At 37.6% G+C, this 26,789-nt stretch overlaps 1 protein-coding gene across 10 annotated transcripts in view; it reads right to left on the reverse strand.

Moving 5' to 3' along the window:
* Nucleotides 1–26,789, reverse strand: part of KANSL1 (KAT8 regulatory NSL complex subunit 1) — a 179,972-nt gene that overhangs the window by 113,635 nt on the left and 39,548 nt on the right. For all 10 annotated transcript variants that reach the window (XM_055090708.1, XM_055090712.1, XM_024130015.3 and 7 more), the window contains one exon: nt 22,215–23,589. In XM_055090708.1, coding sequence (XP_054946683.1) covers nt 22,215–23,506 — 1,292 coding nt within the window. In that variant the 5' untranslated portion in view covers nt 23,507–23,589. The remainder of the gene's footprint in view (nt 1–22,214; nt 23,590–26,789) is intronic.

The raw sequence follows: 26,789 nt of genomic DNA on the forward strand, positions 1-26,789 counted from the left end.
TTTTAAGGACAACTGGAGAGTTTTGTCATCTTTTAAGGATTAGAATTTAAACGTTACACACAATTTGTTTTATGTTCACAAGTATAACCATCACCTGGTTAGACCATGAGAAAAACCCACTCCTAATCATAAACAGGGAGGAAATATTTGTCAAAAGTAGGAAAAATTCATACTTCCAAAGATCAGAGCTCTAAAGCATATTTAACATAGGTCTTTTTAAAGAACAAAACACATAGATGGCTTACAATTAAAAGCCTATTCTATCCCAAAACAACACCCTCAATCACTTACCCTTTTAAAAAATTTTTGATTCTTTCTTCTCCCTAGACTCTTAAATCTAAGCAATTGCCAAATTCAATAAATTCTTCTCTATCGCTCATTCACTCTCTCCTTTCCTTTTTCTGCGAGGACTGCCGCAATCTGGGTTTCGTTTCATTTCATTTGACATGAGGGCACAGGCTCAGACCCTAGCCAGAGCAACAATGCTGAATAGGATTTCTGCCTCCACCCCTCTAATCTAGGAGTTGGCAAACTTCTGTATAAGGCCAGATGGTAAACATGTTAGGCTCTGCAGAATATAAAGTCTCTGTCTCAACTACTCAATTCTGCCACTGTATAACTAAAGCAACCATAGATGGTATACAAGTGAATGTGCATGGCCGTGTTCCAATAAAACTTTATTTACAAAAACTAACCTTGAGCCACATTTGGCCTACAAGCCAATGTGCTGACCCTTACTAATCCAACCAACTAACACCAACTTCCATCACAGATCCTGTGATTGCTCAAAAGTCCCTTTTCTCACAAAGAACACTCATTGGCCTGATACACAACTGCTTGTGTATAGGTTTAATCTTCATTACCTACAGTTGTATTTCCCTTCCCCCACCCCTATACTACATACAAACTTATTTCCACATTCCCTGACGTGACTCCTTACACTTCCCCAATTCCAAGCTTTTCCTAAACCTGCATGCAGAATAATCTTCCTTTTTCTCCCCTCCCTCTAGAACACCTAACACCCCCCTTGTTCTCCCCACCTCAATTTAGGTCTAAATCCTATCTATCCTCCAAAATGTCCCCTTTCTGTGTACCAAGAAACTCTTCCTTAGCAGAACTTCCATGGCACTTTATACTTTTTATGACAATGACTGCTTTCTATCTTTTTTTAAAAAATAAATTTATTTATTTTATTTATTTATTTTTGCCTGTGTTGGGTCTTTGCTGAGATGCGCAGCCTTCTCATTGCAGTGGCTCCTCTTGTTGCGGAGCACAGGCTCTAGGCATGCGGGCTTCTGTAGCTGTGGCTCGTGGGCTCTAGCGCACAGGCTCAGTAGTTGCGGCGCACGGGCCCAGCTGCTCCAAAGCATGTGGGATCTTCCCGGACCAGGGCTCAAACCCGTGTCCCCCAAACTGGCAGGCAGATTCTTAACCACTGTGCCACCAGGGAAGTCCCAATTGCTTTGTACCTTATAAAAAGTCTATTATGTAAATATCTTAGCTCTCCTAAGCCTGTGGATCTATTTATGACTCATCTCAGCGCTTCCCATAGGACTTTATTTACACTCAACAAATATTTACGAAATTATTACTATTTCAAGAAAATATTCCTACAATTAAAATCCTTCGCATAACACAGTACTTTTAAGGTAATAAGCCTGAGGCCCTCTTGTTCTGTTTTAATAAAGTACATTGCACTAGAACTAGTGACACTGGCTCAACAGATTATACCTTCAAAAATCACTCTCAATCTCATTACTCAGAAGGCAGCATGATAAAGTGCAAAGAGCAGAAAAGGCCTGGATTCAAATACTGGTTCTGCCACTGTTGTTGAGTTTCTGCTCCTTCCTTTGTAAAATAACAGACATACCTCGTTTCACTGCGTTTCGCAGATTTTGCGTTTTTACAAATTGAAGGTTTGTGGCAACTCTGCATTGACATTTTACCAACATCATTTTCTCCTGTGTTTGTCATGTTTTGGTAATCTCACAATACTTCAAACTTTTTCATTACTTCTATATTTTTTATGGTGATCTGTGATCAGTGATCTTTGATGTTACTACTGCAAAAATATTACAGCTCCCTGAAGGCTCAGATGATGGTTAACATTATTTAGCAGTAAAGTATTTTTCAATTAAAGTATGTACATTTTTTTAGGCATAATGCTATTGCACACTTAATAGACTACAGTATAGTGTAAACTTTTATATACACTAGGAAAACAAAAAATTCAGGTGACCCACTTTATTGCGATGTTCACTTTATTGCGGTGGTCTGGAAGTGAACCCAAAATATCTCCAAGGTATTACAATTACCTACCTGAGGGGACTAGGAATGACTATTAGCACATAGCAGGCATCCAGTAAATTAACATGCATTATGACTTCCATATAAATTTATAAGCCCTTGTCTAAGTTGACTGCAAGATCCCTATTCTGTCAGCAAAAACTGTTGAACATCTTCTGTGCTCAGCAATATGAATATAAAGAAGACATGGATGGTCCCTGGTGAAAAAAATTCAGCCTGGTTAAGATCCTTTCACAGACAAGTAGCACAACATATTGAGTGCTAACCTTCCACCTAATTCTGAAAAGATGAAAGCTGAAGATTATTTCGAAATTATTTTAGGCATAAAGTTAAACATTAACAACAGTGTATTATAATCAAGCTAAGTTCCTATCAAATTGAAATTAAAATGTCAAGCTTCTCACACTGGTCTACAAGGGTTTCTGATTTCATCTCCTACCACTCATTCTATACCTGGATGACCATGCGTGCTCCTGCCACCTGGATTTCCTACCTAAAATTCAACAAGCCTAGCTCAGTCCCACCTCGGGGCCTTTGTACTTGTTCTTCACTGGGACTGCTCTTTGTCAAGATCTTCACAGGACTTCTTCTCTCACTTCACTTAGATCTCAGCACAAACCCTCATCAGAGATGCCTTCCCCAACTACCCTATTTAAAATCACCACCTCCCTCAGATAACTATCACTTTCAATCTCCTTACACTGCTTTATTTCTTGTTTTAGCAACTGTTAACTGGCCTTACATCGTTTACTCATCATCTATCTCCCATATTAGGATAAAACCTCATGAAAACAGGAATTCTATATTGGCAGCTGTATCCCTAGCAACTATAATAGAGCCTAGAAAATACTGACTACTTGATATACATTCGTTGTTTGTTAAATCAATGACATGCTCTTGAGTGATGAAAAATATTCCTTCATCATTACAAATTACATAGCTTCTTACCCTCAACTGGTTCCAATTAAATCTAGCATGTAAAGGCTACTCCTAGGATAGGGGCTCTTAATTTGAGGCTTCTGGGAGTCATTATACCCATTTTTCTGGAAGAAAAGTCTATAGCTTTTCTTTAAAGGGTCCCTAAATCACAAAAACCATCCTAGGGGCAGTGACTCACAGCTTTAGTCTTACTGTGGAAGCTCCTGGAGAATTTTAAAAACACAGATGCCTGGGTTCCCTCCCAGAGGTTATGTTTTACCTGGTCTGGGGTTACAACCTTAGCATCAGGATTTTTTTTTTTTTTTTTTTTAAGTTGCCCAGGTGATTACAGTGTACAGCAAAAGTTGAGAACCATGCATGCAACTTGGAAGCAACAGATGTTAAATGGATCAGATTTCTCAAAACCACTTATATATGGAAGAAAATAAAATTTAAAAACTAGGAATTCTGAAAGAATTAGCATCTTTGACAAACAGATTAACATACAAGTGCCTGAATAATTCTATATGACATTTAACACAAAGATTAATATCTCTACCTCTACTTAAATACTAATCTGATACTGATATTTTAATACTTAATCCCAGAACACAAATTATTGTTCATTTAAAACACACCCATTTCACGCAAAAGTTCACTTGTTAATAATTTACTAGATTATAAAATCTAAACACATCAAGAGAACAACAAAATACAACAAAAGTCCAATCAAGGACTACATTACAACTATGATGCCTTCTGTAGTTCTATTGCTAAAAACTTCTTTGAAGCAACGTACTTCACCAATTAATGTCATTTAGCCTCTGCTGTTATACAGAATGACAGACAGAGGGTTTAGGTGAAACTAATACTGACAACACACACAAAAGGAGAAAGAAGAGGGAAGGGGAATTTCAGAGATTTATTTAGATCATGCCAAAAAGGATTTGAAAAAAACAGGTGTCAGACTGACACAGGTGGTGGGTTGTTTTTTTGTTTTTTAAGTCCAACAAGCAAACATCATGTTATGAGCCAATTCATTATTACCAATCTAGAGTACCACAGGTTACTAGTTTTTAGATCCTCACTCAAGAAGCCCCTTTTAAAAAATGACTGGCAGGATAAGAGACCAAAGCAGCAAAATGCTAAATATTTGCTAAAAAAACCCTAAATCCAGAGATGCTAAAGTCCAGAATAATAATTAATTTTTAAATGTTAGGATACTTAGAACCTCTAAGGAACTCATTCTACCTACCCGTCTGTCTTGACTCTTGACTGCATGGAGATACGTGCTGACGCAGAAGCACCAGGTCATGAGCCCACCTGATATAGAACATCAGAAACTTAAAAGTAACAGTTTTTAAATCTAAAGGAGCTTTGGGGAAGAAAGTCAGACTCCTAGCTATGAAGTCTTCCTGGGTTACTTCTTGGTCATATTGCAATTTTATCCTAAGCATTATTCATTTTCCTTGTCAAGTGAAGTAAATTTAATGAGAAAGTGCAAACAGAGACACATGCAGGTACACAACTCGTCAACCCATTTTAACTGAAGAGACTGGAGACAGATGGAGCTTGAAATGCACAGGAAACATGAATAAATGTAAAACTATCAGAGATGGAAAATTCCTCTTTAAAATTTTCTTTCTACAAAGATAGGCACAGGGACAGCTTTAGTTTGCTACGTCATTTTACTCTACATAAAATAATGTTCTCTTATTATTAACTTTCTCTTTTATCAAGAGCCTATGGAAATAAATGGTCTGGGATTAACCAGCAAATAGATAAATGAAGCCACAAAAACACATTCTCAAAATGTGGGCTGGAAATGAAAACAAAGCAGCACAGGATATGAACTGAACTCCACTGGCTGTTTACAAAATGTTTTCATGTACACAAGTCTCACACAACAGGAAAAGAATACTAGTATAGAGAAAAACAAGACTACATGGAAAGGCTACCTGGAGATATAGGAGTTGAAGACTTCATGAAACATCAAGAGATGAGGTCATTTATTCGGTAGTAGGTTACCAACCGAGAAAGCTTACTCACTCCTTTTAATTTACTAATACAAGAATAAACAAAAAAGAAAATATCAGTAGGAAAAAGAGAGAGAAGCTAAGAAAACTGGATCCAAAGGGAGCTATAAGGTGGGGGAACCCCTGGCCCCGGGAGTTAATTACCCAAGTCAGAAAAGGTAAGAGAACAAAAAAGGTTGACCAGTAAAACAGACTATTTCATGTACAGCTTCAGAGGCCTCAACATGCTAGGGCTTTAAAGAGAGAACTCTCCTCTCTCTAGCAATTGCTTCAGTGCCCTGTTCTTCTTGCAACCAGATAATATTGCACTCAACTATATCCCCTCTAAATCAGATGCAGCATTTTGAAATCAGCCCCATTACCCTTAACTCAACTTTGAAGGAGAAGGGAATGAATCCCCCTGGACAAAAGGATATCTAGTTTTGGGGGGGGGGGTATAATAGTGATGAGGAAGAGTAGACAAAAAGGGGGGCTGGAAGACTAAAAGAACAAAGCAGTGGCTCACAACCTTTTCTCTACCTCAACTTAACTGAGAAAGGCTGACTGGCATTTATCTATGTGTTTGAATCATATTCAACTGGAAATGGGCGAGGGGAGCTAACTGATTTCTGATTCTTCGTTAGGAAGATATTCCTCCTCATGACTGTCCTTAAAGAATTTCTACTTTAAAGGTACGGTCTGACTCATCAATGTCCATCTTCATTGGAAAGCCTTAAACACTACCCAAATACAGTTAAAGTATATTCTTTTCTTAGGGCTGGTGACAAAGAAATGTGAGGGTGGGTTGAGGGGAAGGAGTAAATAATAAGGGAAGGAATAAACAATCAGAGCAGAAATACCCATGATATATGGTTTATAAGATGCCTTCTCAAGATTTTCTCAATTTTAGTTTCTTCATTGGTAAAACAGACACAAAGCTTACTACATAACTAGAGAATGTTATACAAAATGAAACAAAGGGCATTCCTAGAATTCGGCACGAAAGTTGATGCTAGTGCCCTTCCCTCTCTAAGGAGACATAAAGAAGACTAATCCAGAGGCCCTCACCCAAGGGTGATTTTGTCTCCCCAGGACAAATGTGGCAATGTCTGGAGAAGTATTTTGTTGTCACAACTGGGGGAGAAAGAGTGCTACTGGTATTTGGTAGATAGAGACCAGAGATGCTGTTAAACACCCTACAATGCACAGGGCAGCCCTCCATAACAAAGAGCTATCTGGCCCAAAATATCAATAGGGCCTATGTTGGGAAACACCTAAACAAATTCATTTCTGGAAAAACCACACAAACAGGAGGGAAACAGAGTCTGTAGTTCCTACAGCCTAGAAGAAGCCTATTTAGGAGGTAGTTTAAAAACAATCCTGTTTTATGGCAGCCATTACTCAAATCACATGTTACTCAAATCACAAATGTCAGGAAAAAAACTTGTAAATGCCGGAAAAATATTTTGTCCTCCGAATTATTTAAAAATGCAGATAAAGTATCATTGAGAACCTATTACATTCATTTTTCTAAATAAGAATAATAACATTCAAGCTTGAAGTTAAACTGGAACACTCATTTAACAATGACAGCAGAATAAAGTGATACAATTCTTTTAGAAAGCAATCTGGGGGGTTAAACAGCCATCTAAATGATATCCTTTGACCACAGAACCCATTTAAAAGAAAGAACACAATGTACAAAAGCACTCACTGCATAGAAAAACTGACAGTAGTGTCCAACAATGGATATACACTCAAAATCTAAATATCAGTACTATTATTTACGTACCAGGCACTGAAATAGGACATAGGATAGAGGAAATAATGTATGTAAAAAGCCTAACAAAAACCCCATTAGATAAGTGTTAATAAGTCCCATGTTACAGAAAAAACTAAGGTGCAAAGATCAGAGCACTAGTAAGTCAGAGAGGCTAAACCTCTCTAAAGCTTCACACACTGTGCAAGGCTGAATGCAATGAATAATTGAGGTAAAAACTTGAGGAAGTATTATGAATCTAAGAAAAATAATCATGACTACTTATTTATATACAGAATTTTATATCTAAACTGAGAACATATACTTTTCAAATACCCATAAAAGGTTTAACAATTGACCATGTAATTGGTCACAAAAACATAGCTCGAATTCCAAAAATCAGAAAGCACACAGGCCACATTCTTTAACACAATGCAACAAAACCAAAAATCAAAAAAATTTTAAAGGATAGGAAAAAATAGAAAAAAAATAAAACACTGGAAAACTGAACACATCTTTCTAAATAACTGTGCTGAAGAGAAACTAAAATTGCTCTCCTATTTTAGAAAAGAATAAACATATGACACACCAAACGCTTAGAATTTGGCCAAAGAACTAACTCAGAGAAAATGCTAGATATTTAAATGCTTATTTAAGAAAATAAGGCAGATTGAAAATAAATGACCTAAAACTTAAAGACACTTTTTTAAAAATCCAAAGAAAGAAGTGAATATAAAAACAAAAGCAATGAAATAAAAATTGTACACAAAAGGCAAATTCAATCAATATAACCAAGTTGTTTTTATAAAGAGCTAATTGATAAAGCAGAAAACTTTGTATCCAAGAAAGAAAAAAAAAAAAGAGTAGATTCAACAACAGAGTAAAGCAATACGAATAATAAATCTATGGGGAAATTTTTTTTTTTTTTTTTTTTTTTTTTTTGCGGTACATGGGCCTCTCACTGTTGTGGCCTTTCCCGTTGCGGAGCACAGGCTCTCCGAGTCCCCTGCATCGTCAGGCGGACTCTGAACCACTGCGCCACCAGGGAAGCCCTATGGGGAAATTTTTAAGAACGATTTGCAGGGAAAATGTATAGCTAAAATTTGGTCTTGAAGGAAGAGATTAAAAACCTTAAACCAACAACCACAGAATAAGTTTAAAATATAAGCAAAGACCTATGCATAAAAGTATAGCGGCAACTAGTTCAAGATAAAATTTAACAGTCAAGCTCTATCAAAAACATCAGTGAGGGGACTTCCCTGGTGGCGCAGTGGTTAAGAATCCGCCCGCCAATGGAGGGGACACGGGTTCGATCCCTGGTCCGGGAAGGTCCCACGTGCCGTGGAGCAACTAATCCCGTGCACCACAACTACTGAAGCCCACACACCTAGAGCCCGTGTTCCACAACAAGAGAAGCCACCACAATGAGAAGCCCGTGCACCACAAGGAAGAGTAGCCCCCACTCGCCGCAACTAGAGAAAGCGCGCACGAAGCAACGAAGACCCAACGCAGCCAAAAAATAACAAACCATCAGTGAGTGAACAGATAATCCTTGTGAAAGGACTTGACAACCAGTCAAAAAGTAAACTACTGGCCATTCCAAGTTACAAACATGGAGGAGGGAAAGCCCCTCTCTTCAAAAAACAAACAAACCACAACACTTAACAACTCCCATTTGACATATGCTAAAAGAATAATCCAGGTCATCCAGATAGTCAATAGCTGATAATATTTAGCCTAAGAACTCCCCACTGGAATGTACACTCCAGAGTCAGCAGAGATTTTTGTCTGTTTTGCTCACTGCTCTATCTCCAGTGCTTTGAAGAGCCCCTGGCAAATAACAGGCACACAATAAACATTTGCTGAATTAATTCAAGGGTCAATCAACATCAGGAAATCATTTAAAGGCTCTAAAAGAGAAAAAAAAAATATATATATATAAAATTACCGCCACAGATACTGAAAAGGCATTGACAGTATTTAATACTCAGTTCTAACAAAAATCCTTACTGTGTTAGCAATTAAAAGAACTGTGTCTGACCTAACAAAAGACAATCATCACAAACCCATAGCACATATCACACTCAATGGCTAAACATAACTTCTCTAACAATAAAGTCAGGACCCAGACAAAAAAGTCCCCATACCTCTGGTACTATTCAACCATGTACTGGAGGGTTCCAGTATATGCAACTGGACAAGAAAAAGAAACACAAAGTCTAACAATTGAAAAGGAGAAAACAAAAATGTCACCATCTATCTACTAAGTGACTATCTACCTGGTAAAATCAAATCGAAATAGTTGAAAGAATTGCTAAGAATAGTAAAATTCGGTAAGGTAGCCAAACAAAAATATCAACATATAAAAAGTTTTCCCACATACCAGCAAGAAATAAGCTCATGTTTAATAGCATTAAAATCTGTAAAATACACAGAAATAAACACAACAGAAAATATGCAAGGCTTATAGAAAGAAAAGTATAAATTTTACTCTAGACATAAAGGACCTCACTAGAGAAAAATATCACAATTTTGGAAGACATAATGTTGTCAAGATGTCGTATCTCCAAATTAATGTACAGTCACAAAGCAATCCCAATCCAAATCCCAACATGATTTAAAGGAAGCTGACAAACTGAGGTAAAATCCATATGGAAGAAGATAATGAGCACAAATAGTGCCCTCACAAACATATATCTATATCCATCTGATATTTAAAGCTAAGGCAAATAGTATATATTATAGATAGTATGCAGAACAACACTGTATCATGTAAAGCTTTAATAATTCAAACAGTGTGATACTGATGGAGGAATTGACACTGGATCAGTGAAACAGAAAACATATTAACAGACATTTATATGAATTCAGTTTACAATCAAAGCAGCACTTCTAAAAGAATGGTCCACTGAACGTACTGGTTAGGGAAGACTGTTTATCCATGGATGGAGGTGGGTGGCGGGGTGGGGGGGGATAAAGTTCAAGTCTTACCTCAAACCATACACAGAAAAGAGCTGCAGAGACAACAGATTGGTGCTTGCCAGAGGTGGGTGGTAGGGGTTAGATAAAATGGATGAAGAGAGTCAAAAGGTACAAACTTCTACTTACAAAATAAGTAAGTTATGGCGGTGTAATGTACAGCACTGCCAACTATAGTTATTAATACTGTATTACATATTTCAAAGTTGCTAAAATAGTAAATCTTTAAAGTTCTCATCACAAGAAAAAAAAATCTGTAACCATTTATGGTGATAGATGTTAACCAGACTTACTGTGGTGATCATTTCACAATACCTACAAATATTGAATCATTATGTTGTGCACCTGAAACTAATATAATGTATGTCAATCGTACCTCAACTAAAAAATTTTTAATAAAAGAACTAAGAGATAAACATAAAAGCTAAACAAAGTCACTCCTCTTAGGGAAGCTCTTCTCCAACAAAAGGCCTTTCACTCCAAACAATTTCACTTCATTTCTTTCCCTCTCCAAACACTGACAATCTCTTCTTGCCTCTGCTAGCTACAGCAATATTCTGCCAATTTTCAAGGATCAAAATCCAGTCACATCATCAAGTTTCCTAAAGTGTGTAATCAGTGAAATATGTTAGATTTGGAGTCAAGAGCTCTAGCAGAACCTTGACTCTTATCCTAATAACCTTTACCACAGTCACTTGACCTCTCTGTCCCTAGGTTTCTCATTTGTAAATGACAAATTTGTACTTAGCTCCAAAGTGAGCTCTAAAATTCTCTACTTCATCAATGTTGCATATGGACCTTTCTTCTCATTCCACATACATCGCCCCAGTTCAAAAGACTTATTTGCAGCTAGGCTACTTGCTTTTAAGTCTTGCCCTGCTCCAAACCACCCTACACCTCCGATCCATCCAGTCCACATCCACTCTCAAAAACTCCTTATGAGAGCACTTTAATTATGCCATTCCCACGTTAGTGATTCTCCACTATTATTAGGATAAAATCAAAATGCACTACTAGCCTGGCATTCAAAAACAATACAACCCCAACTTACTCTTCCAACCTCATCTTCTGCTTTCTTGAACCTTTTATCTCTGGCATATAGCTCCCTTCCCTGTTACCCAACACAACATCCTCCATCTGAGGCTCCTCATCCTTGCACCTGAAACACCCTATTTCTCTTGGAAACTTAAGCGCCATCCTTGATCCAAACTAAAGTTCCATCTCTTCTCAGGTCTTCAGATCACCTTACTTATTATTAGCCCAGAGCAATCACGCTTTCCTCCTTAATTTCAGCATTTAATGCCAGTACCATGTATCTAGTATTCAGCAAACACTGCCTAATTCTAATGCTTCCTTTTCTACTTGACCTGGGGGGTGGGGGTGGGGGCACGGTGCGCAGGTGTAATCAGTCACATAAATTATTCCTTGAAAGCAGGAACCACGTTCTCAATTCTACTTAATTGGTTTCATCATTCCTTATTTTACTATCAGAGAAGTGTTTCCTTGCCCTTTGGGGGCAACGTTTATCTTGATGATACACAATCCTGAAAGGTTAGTCTCCAAATAATTAAGAGTTACCTTGAAATTTTTTATATTTATTCTTTGCTCAGAGAATTCTGGATCTCCGTTTCTGGAATTGTCACAGGGACACTTCTGACTACCCTCAATGATGACACATCTTAGTTTCTACTCAGATGATCAACTCTGGTAACTCCTCTGATCACTGCTGAAGGACTCTATTAAAGGAATATAAACTGTAGCTCTTTGAAGGCTGGCCTACTAGGAAACACCCGAAGACAATGCTGTTCTTTACCTTTCCGTAAGTCTGCCAGCCAATCTTACTGTTCATGGATGAAATTAAGGAAATTTATCTCATCTGGGAATACCATCGCACTATTTAGAGTAAACCATGGAATTATAAATAATCTAATATTGCTTTAGACATTAATGGAAATAATAACCTCCTGCAGCTAATAAAACGTGAAACCAAGTAATACATATCATGTCAACATCTTGAAAGCACACATGCAAATATCAAAGTCACCTCACACTTTTCAACTCTTGGGTCTGAGCCCTACTTATTATCAAGTTATCACTAAGAGCAAATTAATAGCGTTCTCATTTGGGAGGACAATCAGTGCACCAAACTTCCTGCAAATACAAAGTTAGCCTTTCCACTTAAACTTCCAAGTCAAATTATTTCTGTGAATGCTTGAATGTATTTGCATAAAAGATCAATTTCGAATAAAGCTGGGCAGAAGCAAAATGAGTCTTAAGCAAGCCTCACTGTTTTCATCTTACAAAGAGAAGACTAACCTGTCTTCCAGCCTTGTGAATAAATATCTTGCAAAATTCACTAGGCATAGGCTGTGCGCAAAGAATACTTGCTGGAAAAATACGCTGGGGAACTGCCAGTTTAAAAAGAAAAACATTTTCACCCAGTTGGAAATCTAGAGAAACAGGGGTTACAGAAACTCAGCTGAAAATCCTCAAGATATGAAGAAAAAATTTTTTAGAAAAATCCCAGATCTTTTCATTTTCTGAGTAAAAGTCTATGAAAGGCAACTAAATGAATCAATGAAGGATTCAACTATTTTAACTTTATGCATCTAAAGACCAATAACTGAAATTCTGCCTTTGATATGTGGCAGTGTGAAAAGGCAACAAGTCTCTTATTTGTTCTACATAAACTAATTTTACTATCTGTAATAGTTTTTGACCAATTGTTTCTGGGAAAGCAACAGGAACAAAAGAACTCTGTATTGTTTTGTTTATTTTAGGGGCAGGGGAGAGACAGATGTTTTTCATTAGGGATATTTATTTTCAAAGTGTAACACTCCAAAAACAGCTTTATTAAGAGAAAAGGATACCTTTCTGGTAAACGCCTTTGTCTTTACTCTCACTATACCCCATCCTCAGGGTCCATACTTTGTAAACTTAACTTTCAGATTTCTTCATTGCCACAAGTAGAACACAATAAAAAAATAAAAAGTTACACACAGGCACACACACCAGGTTACCCCATGACAGAAACAAGTGCGCAGACTGCTGCAGCTCCACCATTAACTCCCTGATGGGACCCAGTCTGGGGACTCCCTGAGGTAATGCAGGCAGTCTGAGCTACACAGAGGGTTGCCTGGACGGTCAACATAACCTCAGCAAAACAGGGTAGTATGGCTAACAGTGACAAAGGGCTTTCCCATCCCAGCCTGGGTCTCATCATCACAAAACAACAAGAAACATTTTTCAAAAAGGTATAATCGAGATTTTATAAGTGAGGAACTTAAGCCTAGGAAGATTAAAAGACTAAACTAAAATGAACAATTCTCAATAGTAGTCCAAAATTCTTTCTACTATATTGTTTCCTCTTTAGTACTAATCCCACATATGCTAAGAAAAATGATAACTTCTAGTTCATCCTTCAGGTTTTCTGGTGATTATCAAATAAGAAATCAAACGTTAATGATAAACCTTATACTCAGACACTGAAATGACAAAAATTTTTATAATTGGGTTGAAAACCAATCAGTATATTCTTCAATTGCTAGTTCATGCCTTTCAAGTTCTTATAGTAACCAGATTTACCAGTTTTTTTAAATTAATTTTTATCAGAGTATAGTTGCTTTACAACCAGAGATTCCTTGAGGAAAATACTTTAATAAACACTAAGTACATGCTAACAATTCAAGCATCAGCTATAAGCACAGGGAAGACTAAAGGAGAAAGAACATAAAATACTTTCATATCTTAAAAGATTTCTTTTTTCCAGCAACTGGGGAAATAAAGAGGATTTTTCCATGCAAGTTGAAATATAAATCATCCCTTTAGAATATCAAAAATGTTTATTTTACCCATTTTCTGGGGAAAAAAACTATGAAATAACCACCTCCTTAGATTATTCATTATGGTAGAGGGAAACTATTTAACCTTCCCATCATCCCTCATGGTCAATGCCATGCCCATCAGTGTACTGGGCCGTCAGAGAGACATCTAAAGAGCTATGCACCTTCAGGTTGCTCCATTTCTCCAAACAGAATCTTCTTTCTGCTCCTGCCAAATCAGTTCCAGGAGAAAAACAGTAGAGAGAGCAGTAAGGAAGAACTAGCTTTTATCTTCTCCATGACCTCAAGCAAATTATTTAACATATCTATAGTCTTGGGTCTCAACTATAAAATGAAGATATCACCTTCGTCATATGAATGTTTTAAAGATTTACCAAATGCAAACCACCTAACATACAGAAGGTGTGATCAATACTTAATAATTCCCGTCTCCTCCTTTTTATTTTTATTTTTTTGGCCGCACCATGAGGCTTTCAGGATCTTAGTTCCCCGACCAGGGAATGAACCCGGGCCACTGCGGTGAAAGTGCTGAGTTCTAACCACTGGACCGAGTCTCAACCACTGGGCTGCCAGGGAATTTCCCTCCTTCTTTTTAAAAAAAATCACCCCCGCCACTTCCTAGATGCTACATCTACCTTAACAAAATGCCCCACCCAATCCATCCAACTCCTATCCCACAAAAGAAATGAGTAACAGTACTGTAAGCTAAGAATATATTTGGGGGCTTCCCTGGGGGCGCAGCGGTTAAGAATCCGCCTGCCAATGCAGGGGACATGGGTTCGAGCCCTGGTCCACATGCCGCAGAGCAACTAAGCCCATGCGCCACAACTACTGAGCCTGCACTCTGGAGCCCGTGAGCCACAACTACTGAGCCCGCGCGCCTAAAACCCATGCTCTGCAACAAGAGAATCCACCACAATAAGAAGCCTGCGCACCGCAACGAAGAGTAGCCCCTGCTCACCGCAACCAGAGAAAGCCCGCGCGCAGCAACAAATAATAATTTTTTTTAAAAAGAATATATTTGGTGTACCTTTCCTCAAAAGATACTATCAAATTACTTAATACTACTTACATTTCTTGACTATAAAGTGCCATATTTTACATGATGTTTGGTAAATCTCTTTTCATCAACCAAATCCAAAGGACAGTTTGATTCTATTTCCCCTAAAATAGGTAGTGTTTATGCCCAAGCTGTGGGTAAACGGCCTAGATTAATACAGTCAGCCCTCTTTTTTTTCAATTTATTTATTTTTATAACAATAATTTTATTATTATTTTTTCCCCTTCACTGGCAGGTGGATTCTTAACCACTGTGCCACTAGGCAAGTCCCTGACCCTCTTTAACTGTAGGTTTCCCATCTGAAGTTGGTTGAATCTGCAGATATGTAGGGCTAACTGTACTCACTGTACTAGGCCATTTTATATAAGGGGAGCCTCCTCAGGATTTTGGTATCTGCAGGGCTCCTGGAATCAACCCCCTGAGAGTACTGAGGGACTACTGTATCCTGATTTCTTATTAGCTATGTGACATTAAACGAGGGTAACTTAAACTTTTCAATCCTCAGTCTGAGTTTGTAAAACTAAGATAATATCTACCTCATTGTATTGTGAGGACTAAATAAATTAATGCATGTAAAGCACTTTTAACACATTACCTACCTCAAAATATTCCACAAATGTAGGTTATTATTTTTTTCCTCTATCAGTATGTCTCAAACTATGTTATCTGATTAGGCAAAGCTGATTTAAAATGTTTCCTAGCTCAACCAAATCAATTCAGTCAAAACCTTCTTGGGGCCCACGTTTCAGACTAACTTCATCCCAAGAGCCCTTAGCTCTGTCTCCTTCAGTTTCTATCTTACCAGGATGCATCTCTCAAGTACCACAAGAACAAACAGGAAAGAGGGATTAAGGGTGAACAAGAAAATGGTCACACACATAAATGATATCATTCAGTTCCCTGGCTCATGCCCTTTATTCTACTAGGCAGAAGAAGTAAAACATCTTTTAAGAAAATGATTTTTTTTAAGATTTTTTTTTTTTTTGTGGTATGCGGGCCTCCCTCCGCCGCGGCCTCTCCCGCTGCAGAGCACAGGCTCCGGACGCGCAGGCTCAGCGGCCATGGCCCACGGGCCCAGCCGCTCCGCGGCACGCGGGGTCCCCCCAGACCGGGGCGCGAACCCGGTTCCCCTGCATCCGCAGGCGGACGCGCAACCACTGCGCCACCAGGGAAGCCCCTACACTACACTTATTACACTTACCTATATTACTAGATCTCTAAAGTATTTCCACTCTAGTCACTAAAGTCCCATGCCTTTTAGTCTCTGTCCTCTCTGTGTATGCTGTGCCTTCTTCCTGTACTGACCTACCTCATAAGGCCACAAACCAAGACAACCTTCTTTCAAAATCCTAGCCATTCTTCAAGGCTCATTTCTAATATCCTTTCTTTCCAATTCCATCAACCAGCTGTGATCTCTTCCTATTTCATTTGCATCACCCAACATTTACCGTATATTACTATACGCCAGGCACTGTTCTAAGTAATCATCTTTATCTACCGTGTCTCCAATACACATCAAAACTATAAAATTTTTGTGGCTAGAAACTCAGTTTATTTACCTATGGCATCTCTCACGTCTTACACATTCGCTCATAGGTACTTATATATGACCACTTTAAAAGAATACAACTGACCCTTGAACAACATGGGTTTAAACTGTGCACATCCATTTAGACGCAGATTTCTTTCAACATTTAATACGATCTATGGTTGGTTGAATCCATGGATAAAGAGGGCCGTGGATGTTCAACTGCAGAGAGGGTGGGCACTCCTAACCCCATTGTTGTTCAAGGGTCAACTGTACTTCACTCAATTTTAAAGAATGAAAACACCAATCCCAAGGCAACAGAAAATATATGGAGCAACTAGATCTGCAGCAAACGGGTAACCCCCAAATTCCTGCTGCCTAACTTCCTTCCTTCAGAATCATACAAGAAGCACCAAGAATAATTCTCACTACCTATATAACTTCTCAGAAAAAAAGCGCGGTGGGGGGCAGGGGGGGAGACGGAGAAAATACAGAAGTTCCTATTTCTGCCACTGGATGTCATATGCAGGCTAGGAGAAAAAGAAAAAAAAAACGTAATCAAAGATGATTAGATTAAATTAGAACAAGGTGTTTGACAAGTGAAAGTTTACTCAGCTCTGAACTTCTCTAAGAACATGATGGAATTATTCCCACATATGTATAGCACCCAGTAAGATCCACAATAATCATTTTAATGGATTATGGGGCAGAAAGGGGACCTAAGGTAGTAAAAGAATCAAAGCTCTAAGCCACAAGTCAAGAAAGCCATTTTGTTTCAAGGTACACCAGTGACTTACAGGGAACTTTGCCTCAGACTCGCCAAATGCAAAAAAAATGGTGCTGAGAATAGCTCCATCAATGTTAAAGACAGAGCTGTCACAATTCAAAGTAGTTTAAGCCCTAGAGATCAATTTCCTCATTTATATTAGAAAACGTGGTTACATGATTAGCCCTATAGCTAGTCTGTAGCAAAGAAGGGTTAGATGTTAGGTTTCCAGCTAATAGACCTCTCACTCCATCATTCTGTGAAAGGACAAGGAATAGGAAAATAAGGACAAATCAAGTAGACTGCCATCTTTGGCAACATCAGCTGTGAATACTTAATAAATTCAAGTACGAGCTATAACACAAAACATTCCACAGTAACTAAAAAGCAAAATCAACACAAACACACTAGTCATTCATTATACCCTGAAGTCTTCATGAACAACTCCAAAAGGGTGAAATTCCCCAGAAACATAGAAAAGTCACCGTAATCAAGACAATCAAAATTCAAATAACTTCTTTAGTGTCATTAAACTGAGCATCTAGTTTATTTTTACGCAACCCTGATCTAGAACAGACTTCAGGAGGCTATCAGACAAATAAAACATAGGTTAGAATAAATTAAAAAAATAAAAACATGAAAATAAAACAAGAACAGGGAGAACAAAACGAAGCCAAGAATGAGGCTTAAAAAAAAAGTACAACAATAACTCCTACAAATTTGGCTCTAAACTTCCAAAAGCCAATGGGAAAATGGAGACCTAGTGAACAACACAAATTATAACAGCCAGGTAATAAAAACAGACTTAAAAGCTTAAGAAAAAATACAATTATTCTTGGTTGCATATCTTTGCCCTGAAGTCCTTATAAAGAAGGCATTGTGTAACATAAAGATATATTTTACGTATAAAACAACATATATTTCTGTAGTCACTAACGAAATGTTTTATGGAATCATTTTTATTCTAACCTTCAAGATAAGCCTATAGTAACAGTTTACAGAGTCTTTTGTTTTTTGTTTTTTTTGTTTTTAAGGGAAAAGAGGTCTACAAACTATCCAGGTACTCAGAACACTGCTGATCTAAGAATACATTTAAGAGAATATCTGGAAAAAAAATTTTTCTTTACAGGTACTTACTATAAAAGTTTATAAGCACAAGGGTAAGAAAATGAAAACTAAATTCAGCAAAACTAGGTATAGGTCCAGGAATTCCTAACAAAATAGCAGAACAAAACTCTTAGAAATGAGAAGGAGGAATACAAAGAAAAACTAAAGTGAAGAAGAGAGTGCGGGTGCACAAGCACACACTCAACAGTTCTTGTTATATACACGAGACGAGATAACTATCAATAAATGCTTCTATTCCTACTTCTACAATTAAGAATTAAATAAACATTGAGGTATTTATTGAAACATACAGCTTCCTTTCTAGTCCCTCGATCAAGAAGATGACGTTTTTAAAAAGAATGGTATAGCACAGGGAACTCTACTCAATGCTCTCTGGTGACCTAAATGAGAAGGAAATCCAAAAAAGAGGGGATATATCTATACGTAAAGCTAATTCACTTTGCTGTACAGTATAAACTAACACAATATTGTAAAGCAACTACACTCCAATAAAAAAAAAATGCCAAAAAAAGGAATGAAATGCCATTTGCAGCAACATGGATGGACCTAGAAATGATCATACTAAGTGAAGTAAATCAGAAAGACAAATACCATATGATACCACTTACATGTGGAATCTAAAACATGACCCAAATGAACTTATTTAATGAAACAGAAACAGACTCACAGGCATAGAAAACAAACTTATGATTACCAAAGGGGAAAGGGGGTGGGGGAGGGATAAATTAGGAGTTTGCAATTAGCAGATACAAACTACTATATATAAAATAGATAAACAAGGTCCTACTGTATAGCACCGCGAACTATATTCAATACCGTGTAATAAACCAGATGGAAAAAAATATGAAAAAGAATATACGTAGATATATGTATAACTGAATCACTTTGGTGTTCACCAGAAACTAACAAAACACTGTAAATCAAAGTATTTATACTTCAATTAAAAAAAAAATTTTTTAAGATGATGTGTAAATTCCTGCTCATTCCACAGTGATGTTACTAAACAACGATATAGGTCAAACCCAATGTAGTGCAGATTTTCCAAAGTAGTAGTTACATGTACCAAGACAGGAAGATATACAAATATAACATTTTTGGATGATTTTCCAAAAAGAGCTTAAAATAAAAAGGTATAACAGTTTTAAATTAAACATAAAAGCAGTTAACCAAAAAAAAAAAACAAGGAAAAGGAAAGAACTTCTCTAAACATGTCTCATCCAGCAATATTAGAATTTACTAACTGTAAAATGATAAACACACAATTCTCAACAACATATAAAACCAATCATTCTGCTACTGCTAGCATGTGCCTAGGATTTACAATGAATCATTGATTTTCCTCTTGGAAAAAACACAGGAAATAAGGAAAAACACACATGAATTCTTGGTGAAAGCTTGTAATTTTCAGAGAACCATCCACTTGTAATTTAAGCAACATCATTTAAAAACAATTCATTTCAACAGTCTTCTCTACTAAATATTTTCATTATGGTTGCCCAGACTAAATCTATTGACTTCATCTCTGACAGTACTTCAGCAAAGGAGTGAAATACTAGACAGGCTACTGTAAGAGGTAAAAAGCTGAAATTCACCAGCTGGGTCAAGCTCCTAGAGAGTTAACTAACTTCTTATTCCAGGACTCAAGAAGTATAAATCTGGTTATAAGATTTGGGAGGGACTATTAAATCACAAAGAAAAGGCTTCTGAGCATCCAAAGAACCTCCTTTTTTTTTTTCTTTTTTAATCAAAGCAATGCGTCCACTCTCACTGGCCAATTGCTGAAAATCCTTAAAATACTCAGAAGGTCAACAAACACCTGGCTAAATACTAGCCTTAGGAGTCAATCTGGTAACCTTGCTTAACAAGAACTTAAAAGTATTTACACTTTATTGGTGGTTTTAATTTGTCAACAAATTCATATATATCATAATGTGCAAAAAGTATATTTATTTGAGAGTACTTTTAGTGTCCAAATTGTCCTTGCTTTAGTATGATCTGTAGCATGGAAACTCAACTTTTTAAAGCATTATTTAGTTGATTTCATTGTAAGAGGATTAAACTGATCCCAAAAAGTTTCCTAAAATGATCCCTCAGTTGTCCTTATAATTCACACCCTGCCAATCAACAAACCATTATGTGAGAAGAAAACCCAAAACGAAGTGAATGGACTAAGAGGTCTTTTCAAATCACTAGACTTACCCCATGAAATAAAAAAAGTTCTCTCTTAGGTATTTTGATTTCACTGGGTTGGAACAGTTACCCACAACATTACCAAAACTCAGAGATGTTTCCAATACAATGTATCCTGAAAACATTAAGCTTATAGAGTCTAGGTGTTTTTCTTCATCAAATACACAAAATAAGTACAGGAAACTTAAAATGTTTCAACTACAATATGTTACACAAAATTACTCTTAAACACAAAATATTCATCTGTTAACCAAGATTTCTTAAAACAGTGGTTTACGCAGCAAAGTCAGTGGGGATAATGCCACAAATACTGGCAAGCTGATTTAAGATACTAATCCATTTAAGGAACGGTAACTATGTTACAGCAGTAGCAAGGCTCTGAAATTTATTTGCTTTAGACCTGAATATAGAAATGGACTCTTAAGCACAGTAAACTAACAAATGGTAATGGAACTTGGTCTATGAGGAAAAAAATCAGCAAAATTATCCAGATTTTTTCACTCAAAATAGAAACACAAACCAAAATTTCATACTCGGATACAGTGTTATCCATGTGAATAACATAAAGAAAACTGAAAAAAAAAAAAAAAAAAAAAGGAAATTTACTTATGTTTAAAAGCATACAAAAAAAAAAAAAAAAGCATAGGTGTCTCAATGAATTCTCCAGTGAAAAGCTTAGTCACCTTTTTATTTCAGGCAAGGGAAAGCCAATTATTCCAACATATCCACCTATTTCAGCCTTCTCTAGTAATCCAACCTTTACAACATCCCTACCCAAAGAGGAAATGAAAGAGGATCTACTAGTCAACTCCCCTGCCCTTCTTTTCCAACTACTCTGTTTACTCTCTCATAAGTCTCGATAAATGTAGACTGATCTATCTTTAAGGAGATATATTTTACTTCCTTATCTGTAAGGAGTAGAATGCAGGGTCAGGAGGGAAGAACAAGAGTAAAGCACCTCTGGCTCAACCAGGTCCATCTAAAGAGCCACACAAAGCTTATGAATAATTTTCCTCAAACCAACAGATTTTGAAAATCCAGTACAAATTTATCCCAAATATGTCAATACATTTAACTTCACTGAGAGAAAGTAAAATCCAAATCTGATAAAGGTGGTTTCTTTTAGGGAGAGAATGAGGTTGTAAAAGCAGACTGTGCTTGGAGGCAACCTATAAAATACTCTGAAGCAATTTTCTGGTTATTAGTCCTTAAAACATACGGAAATCTCAAGTGTTAAAATTAAAGACTGGGTACATTCTCTGCTGAAAGCTCAATTAGAAGCAACTATAAATTCCAGCGAACTTAACTAGGTCAACTAAACTTTTGGCCCCACTTACTAGAAACAACAAAATCTGAAATCAAGCCTTATAAACTTACAAAAATATCCTACATATAGTTTCAAAAGAAATCTAATTATTCACTCTGAAAGGATGGGTACAGTTTTACAAATTGGAAGTCTTCCAGTTTTTTCTTAGTAAGATTTCAATGGGAAATTAACAGCTTTTACCCTACAGCAACACAACGCTGTACCAAATATACCTTCCATTTCTTCACTAGCAGGTATATATGCACCCACCTGCCTAAAATTAGGAAAAAGACAAACGAAAGAAACCTAGGCACCTATACACAAAGAAGTCCATTCTTCCCATGATGGGAATTCACCAACTCTTTCCCCTTGTCCAAACACTTCCCAAGAAGGACATTATGCATGATTCTACTCACAGGGGTAAATGGCGCTGCTCAGGATCAGCTCTGGTCAGTTCTTCCTCTTCAATATCAGACTCTCCCCCTGAACTACTGTCAGTGACGTCTGAATCAAATGCTCGTTCACTGCACCTCAAGTTGGCTATACCACTGGCTGTAAATCTGTCCAATTCTTCTGAAATCGAATCACTTTTCAGGAAGTTGCTAAGTCCCTCTGAAGTGGCGGTCTCACTGGCAGCTTTTCTCAATGCAGCTTCAGCCTTTCGAGTTAGCATCAACTGGCTCCGGGGTCTCAAGGATTCCAAGTTTGGCAGTTTGCTCAAAGTTTTCTCTAAAAATCCACCCAGCTGATGCTGTATATGCCTCTCCACCTGCTTGGCTTGCACAACCTGTAAGCGCTTCTGTAACCTGCGGGCACGGCTCTCAATATCAGCCTGCCGCCGTAGTAAAGCTGTTATCCTTGTGTCGGAATCTAAAGCACTGAAAAGAATGGAAGACAGGGGAGACTTTTTACCCTCTAACTTGACACCCCCCAAGTTAGAACTGGAGTCTGTGTCAGGTGATAACCTACTGCTTCCTTGAAGTGCGGGTGGCTGTTCCATGGAATTTACAGAAGATTTGTTTGCAGTGCTATTATTGCTAAATATCGTTGTGTGTTCTACATCAAGGCTTCTATGTGGAAGAGTGCAATTGGTCATACCCCCTTTCAAGTCCCCAGATTCAGATGCCACCACTTCACCCCCCTGAAGAGAAGATGACGTGAGAGCTCGTTTTCCCCCATTAAGGGGACTGGAATTGTCGTGATCAGAATGTGTTGAACTTTTAGTCAATTTCTTCGCCAATCCATTTACAGGTGCTTGTGGCAGAGCTGTCTGACCACTTGTATTCATGGTTCTAAGATTTTCTAAGGAAAACTCCAAAACTGGCTGTCTCCCCAACAGCTCAGCTCGGAGTTCATAGGACTGAGATAAGAGCGGATGAGATTTAAGTACTGTCTGCTTGCTGAAGACACCCTGCAATTTCAACGATTCCTTTGAGGGAACAGATGTTACATCTGAGCAAAGATAAGATGCCACCAGTGGTTGCAGCTTTCCCAAGTCTTCCTTGTTAGGATTATTTCGGAAGTCTAGACTGGGGTCCTCTGCAGCAATGGCTTTTCTTTTGGTTCCGTTGGCAGCAATAAGGATGTTGGCGTTGCCGTTATTTTCGGCACTGCCAGGGGACAAAGTGGAGGATGGGGGAGCCAGTTTGAACCGGATATGGTGTGCTTCAGCTGCTGCGTCAGTGAGAGCGGGCGCCATCGCAGCCATTCAGCACAGAGAGACAGGAAGTCCAGCCTCTCCCGGTGCCGAGGCCAGCTCCACAGCCCCTTACCGCCTCCCCAGAGAACAGACTAGAAAAGAAAGAAGAAAAGGAAGTTAGAAACACAAGCACGTTAGAAAACAACACACATGTTTTTAATACAAACATTACTTGAGGCTGTTAACCAAACTCTGCCTCCAGAAGAAAAACACTCGAACCAAAAGGGGAGACGTGTTGGGGCAGGGCCACAATCCCTGCACAAGAGAAAGAATTCCATCCTTTTTTGTCACTTGTTACCATTAATTGAAAGTAGCCACAGACTGTTAAAGTTAATTCATCTGCATCTAAAAGAAAAATATCTTTAAAACTTCTTGAAATTAGTGAATTTAAAGCAAATGTATCAAACTAAGCACCCAGTAATTAAACAGAAAAGAATGAGTAAGGAACTCCTCATCCCTACCAAAAGTTTGTATGCCAATTGTCACAGGTCTGTACATTTTTCTGGCCAAAGGATCCAATGTTCGTCAGCTTCTCACTTCTCTGCAAGACAGATCATACTAAAAGCTTAACTGTATCACACCTGTGTTACCAGTTCACTTCATCAATTTTCTTTTCTTCTGCTGTCCTCAGTATGGCCCACCTCTCAAATTAACTGCCCAACTGATGTGTCTCTTTCCTTTACCCGAAAACTTCTTGAAAAAATAGTTATAAATAGCTGCCTCTGCACTTCTCACTCTTCTGTAATCTGGCTTCTACTCCTACTGCTCTGGCAAAGGTCACCAGTAATCTCATTGTCAAATCCAATGCTCAAGCCTCAGTCCGCATTCTATCCAACTTCTCTGAAGCATTAGGTAGTGCTGACCACCCCACTCTTCTTGAAGATGTCCTTGACAACAAGGTCCATTCTTCTGCGCTCTTCTCTCTCAACTCACTGCCTTGGCGACAACCACTACAGCAACATGGTAAGGCTCCTAGCGCGCAGAAAAACACGCTCAGCTGCACTAATCAACATCCCCACCTCGACGTTCCTCAAGCCCCCTGAAACTCAGAACTGACTTTCTTTTTACTCCTTACCCATTTCTATCATCTCAGGTAATGGTATTGCTTTCATTTAGTAACCCAAGCTAAAAACCTCAGCCATTTGCCACTTCTTTATTCCCTTTGATTTATCTGGTCTGAGAGTAAAAGGAAATCTATGCAAAGAACTCAGCCAGCTGTTCCTAAAGTGTGGCCTATGGACTTCTTGAGAACTCGAAGACCATTTCAGAGGTCCACAAGATCAAAGCATTTTCGTAATAATATTAAACATTATTTGCCTTTTTTCATAGTGCTGACATTCACAGCAAGGGTGCAAAAACAAGTCTGAGCAAAACTACTGGTACCTTTGCACAAGTCAGGGCAGAGGCACCAAACTACTAATAACCACTGGTCACTGTATTCTCTAGTCATTTAAAAATAAATAAATAGTTTAGTACCACTGACCTTTGATATCCTTGGTGAAATATGAAAATAATGAACTTTATTAAATCTCCACTCAAGTCTTCAGTGTGTGTGTGTATATATATAGCTATACAAATATTCTGTGCAATGAAAGGGAAAGTAGACATAAAGCACTTCTGCTGCTTTAAGAAATCTGAGAAAAAGCACTAGTACAACTGAGTTACAAGCTGAACTAGAAGTTTCCCTTCACAGAACACTTTTTACTTGGCAGAACAACTGACAAACTATGATTATTCAGACTTGAATAGTTAGCAGACATTTTCTTGAAAATGAACAAAGTGAACCTGTCACTTCAAGGAAACCCAATGATGATGTTTGTTGCCAATGAGAAAATCTGAGTTTTCAAGCAAAAATAAGTATTTTGAAAACGTGTATCCACCACCATGAGCTTGAACGTTTCCCCAATACTGAAGTCTTGATTAAGTAGACTACTGCTGATATTAGTGAATGAGAATTTGATACCACATAATGAAATGTGTCAACCTTTGGAAGATCTGCATAACTCAGTGAATGACCAAATGACCAAGCTCGTTAGAAACGAGTGCATGGGTAAAATAAGTGCAAGACAAGCCAATGGATTAATGTGACAGAGTATGCAAAGCTCACTGACACAGCTTTAGATTCCATAGTGCAGCTAACCTTTATGAAACTACTACTTGTCAAGTTTGAGTATAATGTCAAAGGAGAGCCACACTTTAAAAGGCTATTTAAATACTCCTCTCTTTTCCAAACTATACATCTGTACAAGGTCAGATTTTCTTTATATAATTCCAAAACAACATATCACAATAGAATGAATGCAGAAGCAGATAGGAGAACGCAGCTGTTTTCTATTAAGCCAGACATTAGGAAGATTTGCAAAAATGTAAAATAATGCCATTCACACTTAATATTTTTTTTGTTCTGGTAAAAAGTTATTTTCATAATATGTAACAGGTTTGTTATTTTTAAATGAATGCGTAAATAATTTTTTTTTTTTTTAATTTGGTCACACTGCGTGGTTTGTGGGACCTTAGTTCCCCAAACAGGGGTTGAACCTGCGCCCTCGGCAGTAAAAGCGCGAAGTCCTACCCACTGGACCGCCAGGGAATTCCCCGTAAATAATTATTCTTTGAATTTCTCGAAGTTTCTAATCAACTACTGATAATAACCCATAAAAGTTCTCTGTGGTTTTCAACATTTTTTAAAAGTCAAAAGGGGCCTTGAGACCAAAAAGTTTATCAATCACTGAAGTAAATGCAACCTCCTCCTCCTCCCTCAAAAAAAAAAAATGACAGCAACTTCCAATTTGGTCAAACATTTTACCTTTAGATAAAAATCAACATAGGATGGTAAGCCCTATAGTGCTACACTAAGATTCTTCATAGTATGGCAATTCAAATCGTTAGTATCGAAATATTTAAGTAAATGATTGAGAAAACATCCTTACAAATACCAATACACTTATAGGTCAAATTTGACTACTGCTCTACGTAATTGCCAAAATTTTCTCACTCTAAGCTTATAATAACTTTAACAAACATCCTATATTCATTAAACTAGATCTTCTGAGGATTACAGAGTTTTATCCTCATGGACTTTCTAGCATATGGCATTCTGTGTGACTAACTGTTCTATGTCCACTTTTCCTATTTCTGATTTTAAATTTAAAAATAATTCCTAATGTAATAAAAAATAGTTATGTTACGCTGGTTGAATTGACAGATGAACCAATGTAAATTCTTTATTCAAAATACCTTGAGTCAATTTTATAAAAGGCATTTTCTCCCATAAACAAAAATCACTATCTGA

The sequence above is a fragment of the Physeter macrocephalus genome, chromosome 14 (genome assembly GCF_002837175.3).
Source record: "Physeter macrocephalus isolate SW-GA chromosome 14, ASM283717v5, whole genome shotgun sequence".
In the NCBI taxonomy this organism is placed as follows: Eukaryota; Metazoa; Chordata; class Mammalia; order Artiodactyla; family Physeteridae; genus Physeter; species Physeter macrocephalus.